The 16025-nt window shown below is 38.4% G+C and overlaps 1 protein-coding gene across 1 annotated transcript in view; it reads left to right on the top strand.

Moving 5' to 3' along the window:
* Positions 1–16025, top strand: part of snx19b (sorting nexin 19b) — a 212499-nt gene that overhangs the window by 63288 nt on the left and 133186 nt on the right. Inside the window, exons 4-7 of the mRNA XM_039763995.1 lie at positions 5618–5718; positions 7867–7986; positions 15253–15380; positions 15660–15753. Of these exons, the coding sequence (XP_039619929.1) occupies positions 5618–5718; positions 7867–7986; positions 15253–15380; positions 15660–15753 (443 nt within the window). The remainder of the gene's footprint in view (positions 1–5617; positions 5719–7866; positions 7987–15252; positions 15381–15659; positions 15754–16025) is intronic.

Raw genomic sequence — 16025 nt, 5'->3', positions numbered from 1 at the left:
GACTGCAACTCGGCTATACAAAGTACTGTTGTTTCATATGTGAATGGGATAGCTGTGCCAAAAGGCGCTTTTCCACTGCATAGTACGGCACAGCACGGTTCAGTACAGCTCACCTTGGTTCGGCTCAGTTCGGCTCGGTTTGCATTTCGACTGCAGTTTAGTACCGCTTTAGAGTGGGCGGGATGATTCACGTGTCGTTATAATTGCGCCGCCTCTACTGCCGTGACATCATCGTAAATGCGCCACAAACAAACACACAACAATGGAGCATATCGACGGAATGGTGGTGTTCATTCTCGGCATGTGGATGTTTTTAACAGCAAGACGAAGGAGTTTGTTTCAAAAGAGGCTGATGGCAGCCAAAGAAAACACAGCTAAAAAAAAACAAGAGAGTTTTGGAACTTTTACAACAACACGCAGACAACAACAACACTTTAGCTCGACGACGCGCAAGGGTAAGCATCTAAAAAAAGCACATCACTAGCTAACTTTTATCACTGTTGCAAAGCATAAAATGAACTTAACTGCCAGTGTAACATTAAAATGCTGATTCTGTATATTACAGATCTTCCACATTTTGCAAAAAGTCGCCGCAACAGACCATCTGTTTGGACATTTAACCGTGCTTTAGAGTAGTGGGATGTGATTGTTCCCGGTTTTACAAACACTCAGTGGCTGGAGAACTTTTGAATGTCTGAAGAAACATTCATCCACTTATGCAACAAACTGAGTCCAGCGATGGAGAGACGGGACACAAACTTCCGCATGTGTGTACCTTTAAAGAAAAGAATAGCCATCGCACTGTGGAAGCTTGCAACCGGTGCTGAGTACAGAAGTGTTGGACATCTTTTTGGTTTAAGCATAACAACTGTGTGTCGGTGTGTTCAGGAGTTCTGTGCAGCAGCAGAAACCCTGTTGGTACCAGAGCTAATTCGTTATCCAGATCAGGAAAAGTTTAAAGAAATGGCTGCCTACATTGAGAACAGGTGGGGGCTCCCACACTGTATTGGTGCTATTGATGGATCACACATCCCCATCATAGCACCAGAGGAATATCACTGTGACTATTTCAACCGTAAAGGATGGCACTCCATCATCCTTCAAGGTGTTGTGGATGGAAAGGGACATTTCTGGAATGTTTTCACAGGACTGCCTGGAAGCCTGCATGATGCTCGGGTTTTGAGACTGTCAACACTGTGGGAGTTGGCAAGCCGTGGAAACCACATACCAGCTAACAACAGAAACATAGGTGGGGTGACTGTTGGCTACTACATTCTAGGAGACTCTGCCTATCCCTTGCAGAACTGGCTCTTAAAACCATTCATTGACACTGGACACCTGACAGCAGAACAGCAGGTCTACAACATGAAAATCTGCAGAGCACGCGTAGTTGTTGAAAATGCCTTTGGTCGATTAAAAGGAAGATGCATTATGAAAAGAAATGACTGTGCTGTCAACCTTGTGAAGTCCATGGTGCTGACATGTTGTGCTCTACATAACCTTTGTGAGAGTCATGGTGAGACCTATGAGAATGCTTGGGAATTACCCGCAGCAGCAGAGACTGTGGTGGCAGTACCACAGGCTGTAGAGGAGGAGGGCAGGGATGTCCGTGCAGGTCTGATGCGTTACTTGAATAGCTAACTATTCACGTAGCATGTTCTGTAAAGTGTATTATCAATAAATTTTTAAACAACATTTCAAAGTTTACAATGTATTCCTTGTTTTTTTAAATTGTTTTGGCTTGTATCGTGGCGGCATTAATCATTTGTCTTTATCAAGAGGTACATTACCTGCTCATACAATAATAAATCTTTAATATAGTCTTGGGGTACACGTATTTGATCAGATTGTTTTTATTAAAGCAAAACAATTATAAAAGGTAAAAATATGAACAGAAAACACTAAAAAAAATACAAAGTGCAAAAAGTATATACATAAGTATATACATAAGAAACTGTTAACAGTGTGCAGACATGTAGTGCAAACAGTATCAAAAACCAAACACACATGCCTATGGGATTAGTCAGCAAGAGAGTTCCTATTCCCATCGACCACTCATTGCCTGGACAAGATCCCCATAACATTGAGGAATACTTGATTGAAAGCAGCCGTCTGAGAGTGTTCCTCTGCCCTCAAGGCCGCTTCCTGCTCCCTCGCTTGTTTGGCCTCTTCAAGTGCCATCTGCAAGTGCCGCTCCCTCTGGGCACGGTTAAGCTCCTGCTGCTGAATGTCTGCCACCTGCATCTCTCTCAATGCAGCAAGATGTTCCTGATGGTGCAGGCTCCGTTTTCTCTTGCCTGGACCAAAGCGTAGAGAATTGGAGTAAAAATGGGAGAAATTATTTTTTTAATTATTTTGATTTTACTCAATTAAATTTACAGTATTTATGGCAATATATGGTAATATTATACTATTTATGGTAAGCAACAGGAATTCATGAGACACGGTTTATAAGGATATATATCCTATATTGTGATATCCTATTTGTACATACTGTGATATATGAAATATCAAATTTGTATCATACCCGTTACCACACGCTGTGGTGTCGTCGTGCCGCTGGAGGTTGATGATGATGGTGTTGGCGGGTGTGGTGGAGACGCTGCTAGCACTGCTTGGGAAGAGGAGTCGTCGTTGCATGGAGAAAAAAGTGCAAGTGAATCGATCGTGGACAATGAGTCTGAAACGCAGTTTGTCTAATCAGTTGGGAATGCACAAATTACTGCAACACACCAAAAAAAAAAAAACATGAACATCATGAACAATAGCACTACCACTGATAAACGTTAGCTACTAGGACTTCGTGCTTCATTAGGCCATGATTTTACAGTCAAATTGCGATATAAAATAAGGATCGACGGTCAATAAAATCAGTAAAGTTAAGATTTCAAACGTTGTATTAACACAACGTACCATCCTCGAGCATGTTCTCCAACAACAATGGCGTGGCCGAGTCCAGGACAACCTCCCTTCCATTGTTCGCTGGTCTAGCTCCGTAGATTGCGTCCATTTGGTCGAACCACTTCCACGAGCACCTGTTTGAACCATTCCGGCTGTTGTGGTCCTTTATACTCCTGTAGTCGCTCTTCATTTTTTTTAACTTGTCCCTACACTGTTTGTAAGTCCGATGGTAGCCGTGTACGCCCAAGAGCTTAGCGACCTCCTGAAAAACTTTTTCATTCCGCGTCGCCCCATCCAGCTCTCGCTCGATCCGCTCCTCGGCTACCAACGAGAGGAACATCTGTACTTCCTCAATAGACCACGAAACAGCCATTTTTGGTTAAAACAAAATGGTGCGTCCGAACCTTCACTGGCTGTGCTAAAAAATCTAGCGGGTCTGTTGTGTCTCGTGTCGCAAGTTCAGTGACGCAGTAATGACGATTTTCTCCGGCCAATCAGTGACCAGCAGAGTTTACATGTCACTTTTTGGTAACGGTTCGGCGCGCTTGGAACCTCGGCTGAGGTGGTACTAAAAAAAGGACCAGGTACCAGGTACTGTTCCCAGTGGAAAACCCCCCAAATGTGAGCTGAACTGAACCGTGTCGTGCCATACTATGCAGAGGAAAAGAGCCAAAAGAGTCACACTATTCTCGACAGACCTGGCCACTCCATAAAAAGTTAGTTCCAGGACAGAAAAATGTGGCACATGAATCGCTTGTCGACCCAGCAAAGATATTTTTGCCTCCTCATCACATAAAACTGGGACTCATGAAGAACTTCCTGAAAGCACTGAACAAGGAAGGCAAAGGTTTTCATTATTTAAGACAGATGTTCCCAAGAATAACTGATGCCAAGATCAAAGAGGGCATTTTTGTTGGCCCTCAGATCAGACATGTTATGAGTGACAAGTGGTTTGAAGAACTGTTAGTGGGGCTATAAAAAATTGCTTGGAAAGCCTTCAAAGACGTTGTTGACAATTTTCTGGGCAATTACAGTGCCCCAAACTACATTCAGCTGGTAGACAAACTTCTCAAAGCATACAAGACAATGACGTCACTCAAGATTCATTTCCTCCACTCACACTTGGACTTCTTCCTCGCAAATCTCGGTGCTGTCAGTGATGAACACGGTGAAAGGTTTCACCAGGATATTGCTACGATAGAGAAACAATACCAGGGCAACTGGAATACGTCAATGCTTGCTGACTACTGTTGGACACTGCAAAGTGATGCACCAGACTTTGAATACAAAAGAAAATTAGGAGTAAAACACTTTTAATTCTGTTGGATTTAATAGCTTATTCGAAACATAAACGTGACTAAATATGTTATTGTCAGTAAACATATAAATGTCTATGTCTCAATGTTCCTACGTAATACAGTAAAACCAAAACTATATTTGTGCATACCCAGTAGGTACCTGTAACAATCAGCAAAAAAAATGAAGCAAGGCTTTTCAAAAAAATTGTTGTGCAGTGTAATCCAGACAATTGTTAAAGGGCTAGGTGAATTTGTGATTTTTTAAATTTTTTTTTATTACATGGCTGTATAATTAAAATCAATTTAAATAATAGTAATAATAACAAATATTCAATATCAATCAACACCCAGTGATACACAGTGTTATACTTAATTTTGTTTATCTCATTCACAAGTGAATGTTGAGAACCAAGAATTTTGCTTTGCTCTCCCAACATATAACATACTAGGCTGACCCGCCTTTTAAGGCGACCAACTTTTAAGTTGACCACTTCTTAAGGCAATTCAATATGTAGATCAATTTGATATTTTCAACAAACTCATTAATTATGTTATATTGCATTTGTGCGGTATTACTTTAATACTCGTAGTTTCTCTTATTTTTGTGATGAAATTTAAACTTTTTTTTCTATATTGAGATCACCCTTTTGAACGCCCCTGATATTTACTACGCGATGAGCCATTTGTACTCCATCAACATTAATTATTTCCAGAGACATAATTTTGTCTATTTTTTCAGCGCATCGCGCACAAAAGCAAGGGAACGATGGGAGCACCAGAACTCTGCTCACATCATGTCGCTTCGTACCGCAAACTGCAAGTAGTAAGTCTGTGATAAGAGGAATACCGCTACACTTTCCACTCACGGGACGGAAGGACAATCCCGACCGCTTTTATATAGTAAGAAAGAAGAAGATATTGCACAGTCTGGAGTAGAAAATCATCTTTTACCTGGAAAAATGAAACTACAAATCCCATCGTGCATTGCAAAATGGACGGGGTGTGTGTGAAACTCTGTGCCTGCGTAGCACTCACGGGACGGAAGGACAATCCCGACCGCTTTTATATAGAAGGATGATAATATGGACCTCAAAAGTAGTTGCAACCCTGCAATAAAGCAATGTAAAAACAGCTTTCTACAAAAGGAGGAGTCCACACTCTTCAAGATCGAAGGTAAACATCCGAATAGTTTCTGCAAGAAATGCTTCTTTGACCAGCATAAAAACTAAAATTAGAAGAGAATTTCACTTTTTTATGTTCATTCTACAGACACAACCAAAGCATTAGCAGAATAACTAAAGTGCAAAATTTCAATTCAGACTTTTCATCCAAAAAGCATTTTAAAAGGTGTGTAAATTTTGCGGTAGATATTAAATATTCTTGTGTACAGAAATTGTATATTTTTATTTTTTTTTTAGATATCAAAGGACCAAAGAAACTGTTTCCAGATCTTCCATTTGGAAACATGGACACTGAAAAAGTAGAGGCAAGGAAAAGCTTACTGGAGTCATTTCTCAAGGTCAGTAAAAGAATGTGCTTATTTTACAATAAATGTTTTTTTTTTGTTTTTATTTGTTACACCTGTCTGCCATCAAATAGTTCAAATACTGTGTTCAGCTGAGGTTTGCATTCTCTTAGGATTTTAATTCATTAAGTTTGCTAGAGAAAGACAATATTTTTAATAAGAGAAGTCCCCAGAGAAGGGGCAGGTTCATTTAAGCTAATAGGTGGCCACAAATATCAAATAACAGCCAGTGATGTATGACAAGGAATCTCTGAACACTTAATTCTTCAGAACCTGAAGTGGATAACCTATCTCCGTGGATGACCATGCCTGGTTCCATTTCTGTCAGTTAAGAACATTTAACATGTGGCCACAGCAGGTATATTCTCACTAAAGCCAGACCATTAAAAATAGTAAAAATGTCAAATGCAGATGATGGGGTCCAAATTTGACTGTATTTTCTATTTTTAATAGTAATGCTCGTTAATCTTTTGTTTAGGAAATTTCCTTCTTGGCATTAGGAAACTATATTTATCTTGGCATTTGGATGAGATAATCTGAGCATACTATCTTATATGTTTGTGGTCCTTGATCAATGTGTTGTGACAAAGCGGTTTCGCTCCATGCTTCCATTCAGGTTCTGGGAGCCCTTGAACCCGACAGTGTCGTTAATATCACCGATGACCTGTACAGTGAGGCACAAACAGTGAAGCAAGGGGATGGTGCAAAAGTGCTTTTATTTAAAAACCAGCAAACAAAAACAAAGTGTTCAAATAAATAAAATGCAGTGCATCTCGAAAGTCTTCAAATGAATAATCCATAAAATGAGTGAAGTAGTGGAGGTTAAAAACACAATAGAATAAAAACAATCCTTTAAAACAATGGCATGAAGCAGTCTCTTTAAAACAAAGCCCGGTGCATTCTTCTACTACTGGCGGCTCCCCTGCTTCTCCCAAACGGGCCCCGCAACAGGGGAGTCACCCTAGCTGCAGCTGACCTTCTTCTACCTTTCTGATCTGGAGGCCTTCAGATCCCTGGCTTTGGTTCAGCATTCTCCAAACCAAGACTTGGTTTCCCCAAGAGGCCAGGACGCTCACGCTGGGGATTCCACCTTCCAAGCCTCCTGACTCCTGCTGCCTTCTTGGCCTTATGCGGCCAGCCATCCTTCTTCCAGTCACTCCCGCTTCTCCATAAAATGCTCAGCGGGAGCAACCACTACCAGCTGCCCTAGGTGTCGGCCAAACACCCCGCTAGAGCTCACTGTCACTGTCTCTCTCACTCATTCATGCACCGGCTTTCTCCTCGCTACTTCCTGCCGCCTTCTTCTCCTGCAACCTCTGTCTCTCTCTTTTCCTTTTTTTGTCCCCTACTAGCCACCTCGCGCTTCTATTTATTACGGGGATGTGGATCAGCTGTGGCAATCAGCAGCTCCCGGGAACAATTTGTACCTGTTAAATGACTTGGTAATTCTGAATTGTCTCCAAGCGATTATGAGCATGTCTTTTCATGTGGAGAACAAGGTGATTCTGCAACAGGCAGTACCTCAAACCTGGGATTTGAACCTGAACGGCAAAGTTCTTAGGCAGTAGTACTAACCATATATATTGTAAAGTAGGATACACACAAATGGTAAAGATTTGGGGCATCACCTTGGTGACTCCATATAATTGGATTAGAAAATAAAGAAAGCATACAGTAAATGTGGAATAGACTTTTCAGACTGGAGTTCTGAATAGGAACTGAATCAAGATGGGCGGTTTCCAGGTTATGATTTCAAGTGGCAGGAAGAGGAGGGTCCTGGTGGATGAACATGGAAGTGATGTTAGAGATGGAGTGGCTGTCAATCTTCTGTTCTGCTGAGGGAGGAGAGGAAAAGAGAAGGAATACATAGTGCTAAACCCTGCCCTGCTGGGTAACTACCATCACCAGAGCCCTTAAACTGTCTCTCATGCACACAAGTGTGATGGTATATACAAAAATAACTGTGGTTGATCATTTCTTTTTTCGTATCTCTTTGTCACTCAAGGTTGTTAATGTGTAATGCATAAGCTTGCTTATTATAAAAAATAAGGTCATCCTGCTTGCGTAAAATGTATATAGCCCTTTCATCTTTCCCTCAAATAATAATATTAAAGAAAATCTTATTTTTTTTTTATCATATAGCAATTGTGTGCAGTTCCTGAAACAGCCAACAGTGAAGAGGTACAGGAGTTTTTGGCCTTAAACACTGATGCAAGAATAGCTTTTGTAAAGAAGCCATTTTTTGTATCACGGATTGACAAGGTATGTTTGAATGAATAATTATCAGACAGCTCAACATTATAGTAAAATAGTTATGGTGAACAATAAGCACTTTACTAATTTTTGAACTGTATCTAATTATATCAAAAATCTGGACAACTTTAGATATCATTGTATAAATATATTTGCTTTAGAGGTTGTTATATTGACAGAATGTATGCATCATTTAATCACCTATGCCTGGTACATATAGTTCCCACAACACACTATTTTTATGTGTAAGATACAAACTTGGTCAATAGGATTCTGCTCAGTCTCCTTGTCTCAGTATTTATGCTTTTTCAAATGGAATTTGCCAAACTTCCCTAATCTACTACCTATAATAAAGCTTGAATATATTTTAGCTAGTGAAGAATATTGTTATTATTTCTAGAGTCTGTTGACTAATGATGATAGCGTAGTCCAAGGGTGGACCAACAACAGCCTTCACTCCTCTTGAGGTGTTCTTAACAAGCTACAGTTGCTTGATGTAAGCTGATAAGTTGTGTTTTTCTGGTAACAAACTTCACATCTGAACTTAATTCTCAGCCTGAGCAATATATTTAATTGGTAGCAGTACCCCAGAAGATGGAGCTTCTGGTGTTACTCTAGGTCTGTGCAGAAATTAATATAAAGAGGTTTGTTTACAATTATGAAAGAGAAAAAGTAAAAGAATTTAGATTTTCCAGCGACGAATTGACTAAAACGTATTATTACTATCGTTTTTGGCAAGACGAGAAGTAAAATGCTGGTGGTGGTATCGTGACAGTGTCTTTAGGCAGTAAGTGTGTTTTTCAAACGTTTCATCACTGAGCAGAGGAGGATTGTTATAGGTGAGAGATATAAAAGTTGCATTACACAACTTTCAGTTATTTTACTGGATTACTAACATTCTGAAAATATTTAGAAACTGGCAGTAGTCCACAAATCAACACCTGATAATTTGCTTTAGAAAAGAAATACTGTTCTAAACCTTCTTTGTACTACCTGTTGTGTGCTCCAGTCAACACTAAGTATCATAAATTTCCTAACAATCCATTGGAATACCATTTACTAAAGATATGGAGTTAATGTTGGATACATTTTAAGGCAGAGAAGCTCTTGTCTATTGTCACTATACACAATAATAATGAATTTCCGCTTTTGCTTACCTATGAAGTATTTCACATATAGAAAATGCTTCGGACTGCTATATTTAAAGATTTCTATATTGATAATATTTTTGCATCTTTTGCACAATTGTTACAGATTTAATTCTTCTATATACAAAATTAAAAACTTTGCAACATACCAGCCTCCTCATATCTTTCACCTATATATTTTCTTGACGCAATACTGGCTAGTGTAGATAAAGATTTGAACAGCATCTAGAGAGTAATAAAACCTTGTCACATTTTTGTCTAGTGTGTTCAGGCTCAGCTGGCTGGAAGTCTGGATAAAACTACAGGGTAAAAAACAAATTGTTAAGAAAATGACAGATGTAAAGCCAAGAAGTGTGACAGTGAAAGCTTGCAGTTGCAAGAGAAACCGTCACTTCGAAGGAGTGAACCATTTTTTCAGAACTTTAGAAAAAGTTATTAATGTAACTTTAAAGTAAACCTGTCAGTCCTGCACTTAACTCAATTATGCTTGCTGTTTTATCTTAAAATTAACAATTCTAGATATGACCCTATATTTGCATTACTCTTACCGCTCAATAGCTGACCCTTCTAAATAACTTCTGACTGTTCTCTATGTATATTTTCACATGTTTACATACAGTATATCTCTAAAATATTTAATCTATATTTATTCATACCATGTATATGTACTACTGACCAGTATTCATGTCTACGTACTCTTCTTTGTATATACTACTACCTGTAAATTCAAATATCATATAGATATATATTTTCATTTGTATTCTTCCTTATTGTATGTTAATTGCACTTTAATGTACTATTTGCAACCACTGTCTATTGCACCTTACTCTACTCTTTACAATTTCTGGTTAGATGATAAACTGCATATCGTTGTACTTGTGCAATGACAATAAAGTTTAATCTAATTTTATCTATTCTTATCTAATTTTATCTAATCTAATCTAAATTATATGGTGCAGACTTCGTACAGTAAACCTTTTATAAGTAAAAAAAAATGTGTTTTCACGTTTGAATTTAATTTAATTCATTCTGTGTGCTCTCAGTTGTTTTTGCAAAGGAAAAAAATCATTTTCTATTTTCTGTGTTTATTTTTAATCTCTTTACACACTTACACACAGTTCATAATCAACATAACTAGAAATCTAAATTTGCACTGCTTACACTGCTTAAGGCATTAAAAAAACTTGATTATAGGTAAGGGTGGGCGGTATGACCAAAATTCTGTATCACGGTATTTTTCTAAATTATCCCGGTTTCACAGTATTCAACGGTATTTTTTTCCCCATGCATGGGTGGATGTTAACCACATTTTCCACTGCAATTACTGCAATAGACTGGCTAAGAATAACCTATTCCACTATCATGAGCATTGTACATTGTACAAAAAATGTTTTTTAATGTGCACACAAGTATTAATACAGGTTTGCATGGCCCCATAAAGTGATAGTTTTCAAGGTGGTGGCACTAATGAAGAGAAGGAATCGCACTGCATGACAGATGCAGTCAAAATATAAAACCTTTTTATTGAAGAAATTTTGCAAAAACTTAAACTATAATTTTGACATTTTCAACCATCAAAAGAGGCATTTAAACTTAGTAAAATATCCAGAGGTGCTTGTCAAAAGTTGTATTGCACTAAACATGTCTTAGAAAAAAAAGGAATAAATAGTAAATACTTTTTGCAAACCAACTACGCTTTCTGTTAATGTTAACAATCTGTGTCCACTGACATGTTAAAGTGACTTTTTAAACAACTTTACCATCATTAAACTGCATAATATTTAAACTAATAAATAATAACAATAAAATAAATAATAGTATTATTACTGATAGTTGCATTATTACTTCAAGCCCAGGTGTATGTTCAGTGTAGAGAACTTTATGGCAGGTGTGATGAGGCTCCAAAAAACTGGATGTATGAATGGGTATCGCAAAGGTTTAACTTAAATATTGAAATACAGTAATCTCCCCTCGATCGTGGAGGTTGCATTCCAGAACCCCCCGCGATATGTGAAAATCTGCGAAGTAGAAACCACATGTTTGTATGGTTATTTTTATATATTTTAATCCCTTAGAAACTCTCCCACACTGTTTATAAATGTTCTCCGCACAGTTATACAGTAAACCCTTGTTAATCCGCTCCAGACAGATAAATGAATTTCCACGAAGTAGGATTCTTTATTTATAAATCTAATATTTTCGCAGTTAGAGAATTGAAAACCTGTTTATGACCTTCTAAATACGTTTTTTAACATTATTAGAGCCCTCTAGACATGAAATAACACCCTTTAGTCAAAAGTTTAAACTGTGCTCCATGACAAGACAGAGATGACAGTTCTTTCTTACAATTAAAAGAATGCAAACATATCTTCCTCTTCAAAGGAGTGCGCTTAGCAGAGAATGTCAGAGAGAGAGAGAAAAGTAAACTATCAAAAATCAATAGGGCTGTTGGGCTTTTGTGTATGCGAAGCACCGCGCGGGAAGCATATTGTATATCATTGAGGAGTTTTATTTAAGCATTTTTTAGAGGAGCGTCCGTATCTTCTAAGCAAACAGCCACTGTGCAAACAGCCCTTCTGCCCACACCCCCTCCGTCAGTAGCAGAGAATGTCAGAGAGAGTGAGAGAGACAGAGAAAAGCAAACAATCAAAAATCAATACGGGCTGTTAGAGCTTTTAAGTGTGCGAAGCACCAAGCGGGAAGCATATCGAGTTTTATTTAATACGTAATACATGCTTTGATTGGGTAGCTTTGCGGCCATCCGCCAATAGCGTCCCTTGTATGAAATCAACTGGGCTAACAAACTGAGGAAGCATGTACCATAAATTAAAAGACCCATTGTCCGCAGAAATCCGCGAACCAGCGAAAAATCCGTGATATATATTTAGATATGCTTATTTTTAAAATCCGCGATGGAGTTAAGCCGCAAAAGTCGAAGCGCGATATAGCGAGGGATCACTGTATTGTGTAAATGTTGGGTTTATGATCTGATGGTCGGAGACACAAACACAGAATTCAGTGGATGTTCTTCTGAGCGGACTTTCTTTACTGCACGCGTCCTGTCTGTCTGACTTACCAAAACCCCAGTTCCTATCCTTCCTTTTTCTTTCTCCACATAACCAATCACCACACAATAAATTCATTGTGAAATTAAAACTAGTTATAAACTTAGCCCACACAGTGTTCAGAACTTTAAAAATATGTTTGTTATACATATTTAATAATGTCATCCATTCAGGGTTGCACCCATCCCAGCTAGCATTTTGTGCGAGGCAGGAGCAAACCCTGAACGAGTCGCCAGCACATCACAGGGTCAGTACGAGCAAAACATACACTAGCAGGGTCAATATAACATAACAAAACCCCACATTCTACATGACTCTGAAAGGAAACTGAAGCACGCCGAGTAAACCCACCAGAAAAACATGCAAATTCAAGGCAGGGTACACCCGAGATACCCTTGGTGCGAGGCAGCATTGCAACCTCCACACCGCCGTGCCCCCACATGATTAATACATGCTTTAATGCCTTTCATCATGAAAATTATATCAAGTATTTATCTTTGCATTCTAAATGTTCAGAGATCAGGAATACCTTGAAGTGAATGTATTCTGTGTGGCACAGCTGCCTGCGCCTCCTCAGTACAAGAGGAAGTCAGTTTAAGAAGCACGTACCGATTTAACATGGCTTGGGGAACACTTAACACAAAGCATTTAATGTGCTATATAACTCATGACGGGGTTTGAGAAAATCTAGTAAATTAAATATTCATTTTACGATGAAGTTTAGTTTGCGATGTTCTACTTTAATGACAAATTACGACAATAATGTCAACATGTCAACTTTAATCCTGACATAAACGACGAGAATAAAGTGGAAATGTCAACTTTATTCTCATCATAAGCGTTGAGATTAAAGTGGAAATGTCGAGAATAAAGTCAACATGTCATCACACTATTACCCAATACCCAGGTACATTACACTGTATTGAAAACAAATAAAAAAAGTACAACTTGGCTTGCAGTATTATCCAGTAGTATAGAAACAGTATTTACACATTTGAACATAATGGTCCACATCCGACCTTTTAAAACCAAAGTACATTGGAACCTCGGTTCACGAACGTCTCGGTACACGTACAACTTGGTTTATGACCAAAAAGTTCGCCAAACTTTTGCTTCGGTTCACAACCACACACTCGGTATACGAACAAGCCAGTTTCCCTTTTGGTTTGTACATGTTCAGCCTCTCCCTTTGCATTTCCTGTGCAGCGAGCAAGAGAGAGAGCGAGCGAGAGAGCGCGACACACGCACACACACACACACATACACACACACACACACACAGGCAGCGCGAGAGAGACAGATGCACACACACAGTCCGCGTGCATGCACACCCACAGGCAGCGCGAGAGAGCGTGACACACAGGCAGCGCGAGAGAGCGTGACACACACACACACACACACACAGCGCCAGAGAGAGCGTCACACACAGAGGCAGCGCGAGAGAGAGCTGGACGCATTAAGGTAGGAAGGCAGTTAAAGAATGCACTGGGCTTGATTTTGTTTTCACTTCTGTTTCCAGCGATCGGTTCGTAGCGTGCATTGTTGCAATGTTATTTTTCTTGGTGGTTTATTAAATTACAGATTTTTTCAAATGTTCATTTTTTTCCCTGTGCATAAAACTCATTAAAAAAAGTGCTTTTAGCCAGCGGTTGGTAGCGCTATAGCGCGAACTATTGCAGTGTTAGTTTTCTGTGTTGTTCAAGGTTTTCTCAGTGTTATTCAGTGTTTTTACATTTTGTTTACTATTACGCTGTGCATTCTATGGTTTAATTAACTATACTTGTGCTTAAAAACTTAAAAAATATATATATTTACATACAGTTCATATGGTCTGGAACAGATTAATTGTATTTACATAAAATCCTTGGGGGAAATTGCTTCGGTTCACGACCAAATTGGCTTATGACCAGAGTTTGGAACGAATTATGGTCGTGAACCAAGGTTCTACTGTATCTCCAGGCAACGGATGTGACTCCTTTTTTTCGGCAAAAATTCTTCTGTGTCATCATGTTCAACTTTACCATCAGCTACAGTTTCGGAATGTTCTCTGTCCATTTTCTCCACACAATACCTACACTACCACTACCTATTTAGCGGTGTAGCAGTGAAAAAGAGCCCCTGCGCAACATCTCTGTGATTAGCGGTGTAGCAGTAAAAAAAGGTCCCCACTTGAACAGTTTCCCGCTGCGGCATGTTCCGAACATCGTTTAGGCAATTTAAGCCACTGTTGCAGTATAAGAAAAATCCATATCATAACAAAAATAAAAAATGGTTTTCGGTATGAACCGGAATACCACCCAGCACTAATTATAGGTTTTTTATATTACTACTTAACAGTGAAAAATGCCAAGGTATTCCCAGATGGATTTTTGGGGTTTAGATCAGACAGTGTTAACCACCTTCCATACTTGTCCCCATGTTTTTATTGTAGAACTCTTTTTTAAAATACCAGTTTTAATAATTTTGAACAGGATCATCATGTCTCCTCTTAACCTCTCTTTGCTTAAACTAAAAAAAAATCAGTTTGCATTTAAATTTTTTCTTCATTGCACCTACTTTATGGTTTTGTGAGCAGTCTTGATGATATTCTCTGGATCTTCTTTAGTGCTGCAATAACTTTTGTAATATGGAGACCAATGCAGTAGATAAGGCTTCATGTTGCACTGTAGAGCTTAAGAAAAACCTTACTTGATTTGTACTCAATACATCATAAGGCAACAGTGGGCCAGCTTTCCCTACAACTGGCAGTGCCTGATACTGGGTTCAAAGCCAGAACTTTGTAACTATTTGGGAGTAGCACTAACAACTCTCATGTTGCCGATACAAATAACAGATAAAAATAACGTACTCAAGAAAAGCAAATTATGTATACAACTACTACTGTCTCATTTATTTAACTTACCTATCATGTGCCAAGTTTAAGGTTAAAAGTTGCCCACAATGTAAAATAAACTACACCTTTTTAAAGTACTTAAGAATATGATTAATATTATGTTCGTGATAAGTGCACTACTGTACAATCAAAAACAAATAGAAAAAGATGTGTTGCTTTCAAATTGCAGATTGTGCTGAATGCCATTATGGATTCTCTGAAGATAGCCTTTCCAAAGTCTGAACCACAAAGTCCTACAGAAGATGGTGCAGAGATAGAGACTGATGGAAAGTCATTTACTGACACTAAGAAGTCAAAGTGAGTTGAGCGTACACTGTTGTTTTATTCATATTGTTTGCTCAGTCACAGTATTGGTAAAGTTTTTGAAGTAGTGTATTGATCAGTACACGTGCTTCTGTTTTTTTTCCATGAATTGGTATTTCATTTTAACCTTCTTTCATTTGAAGTTTGAAATGCAATTGTATTTTGTAATGTTTTTCATAATATTACTTAAAAAGTTCTTAGCAAGTTTTGAGATAAACATACTTGTTATATGTAAGTATGTGTGTTATTATTTATGTATATTTGTGTTTATAGATCAAAGCTGAAATTCTCCTCCAAAATTGTTCCTATTCTCAATGTAGCTGATATTCAGCCAAAAGTACTTTATTGCTTTGGAGATGAGACCACTGTAAGTATTTTTTTTGTTTTCAGCTGAGTAAATAAATATGGTTCAGATCTTTTAATAAATTAATTTTAAAAGTGAAATAGTTTTTCATCAGCTGTATTAACAAAGAGTGACATGGTGTTTTAGTTTTATCACTGCTGCCTAATTGAACCAGCCTCCTGAGTCCAAACTCACTGTCTTTATGAAGACTGCATGTTTTCTTTGTCTGTGTTTTTTTTATTCTGTGAATTCCTACAACATTCTATGTTCAGTGGTGATCAAATTAGAGAACAATT

This window comes from Polypterus senegalus, chromosome 9 (genome assembly GCF_016835505.1).
Source record: "Polypterus senegalus isolate Bchr_013 chromosome 9, ASM1683550v1, whole genome shotgun sequence".
Taxonomy (NCBI): Eukaryota; Metazoa; Chordata; class Cladistia; order Polypteriformes; family Polypteridae; genus Polypterus; species Polypterus senegalus.
This window is presented reverse-complemented; position numbering and strand designations above follow the sequence as displayed.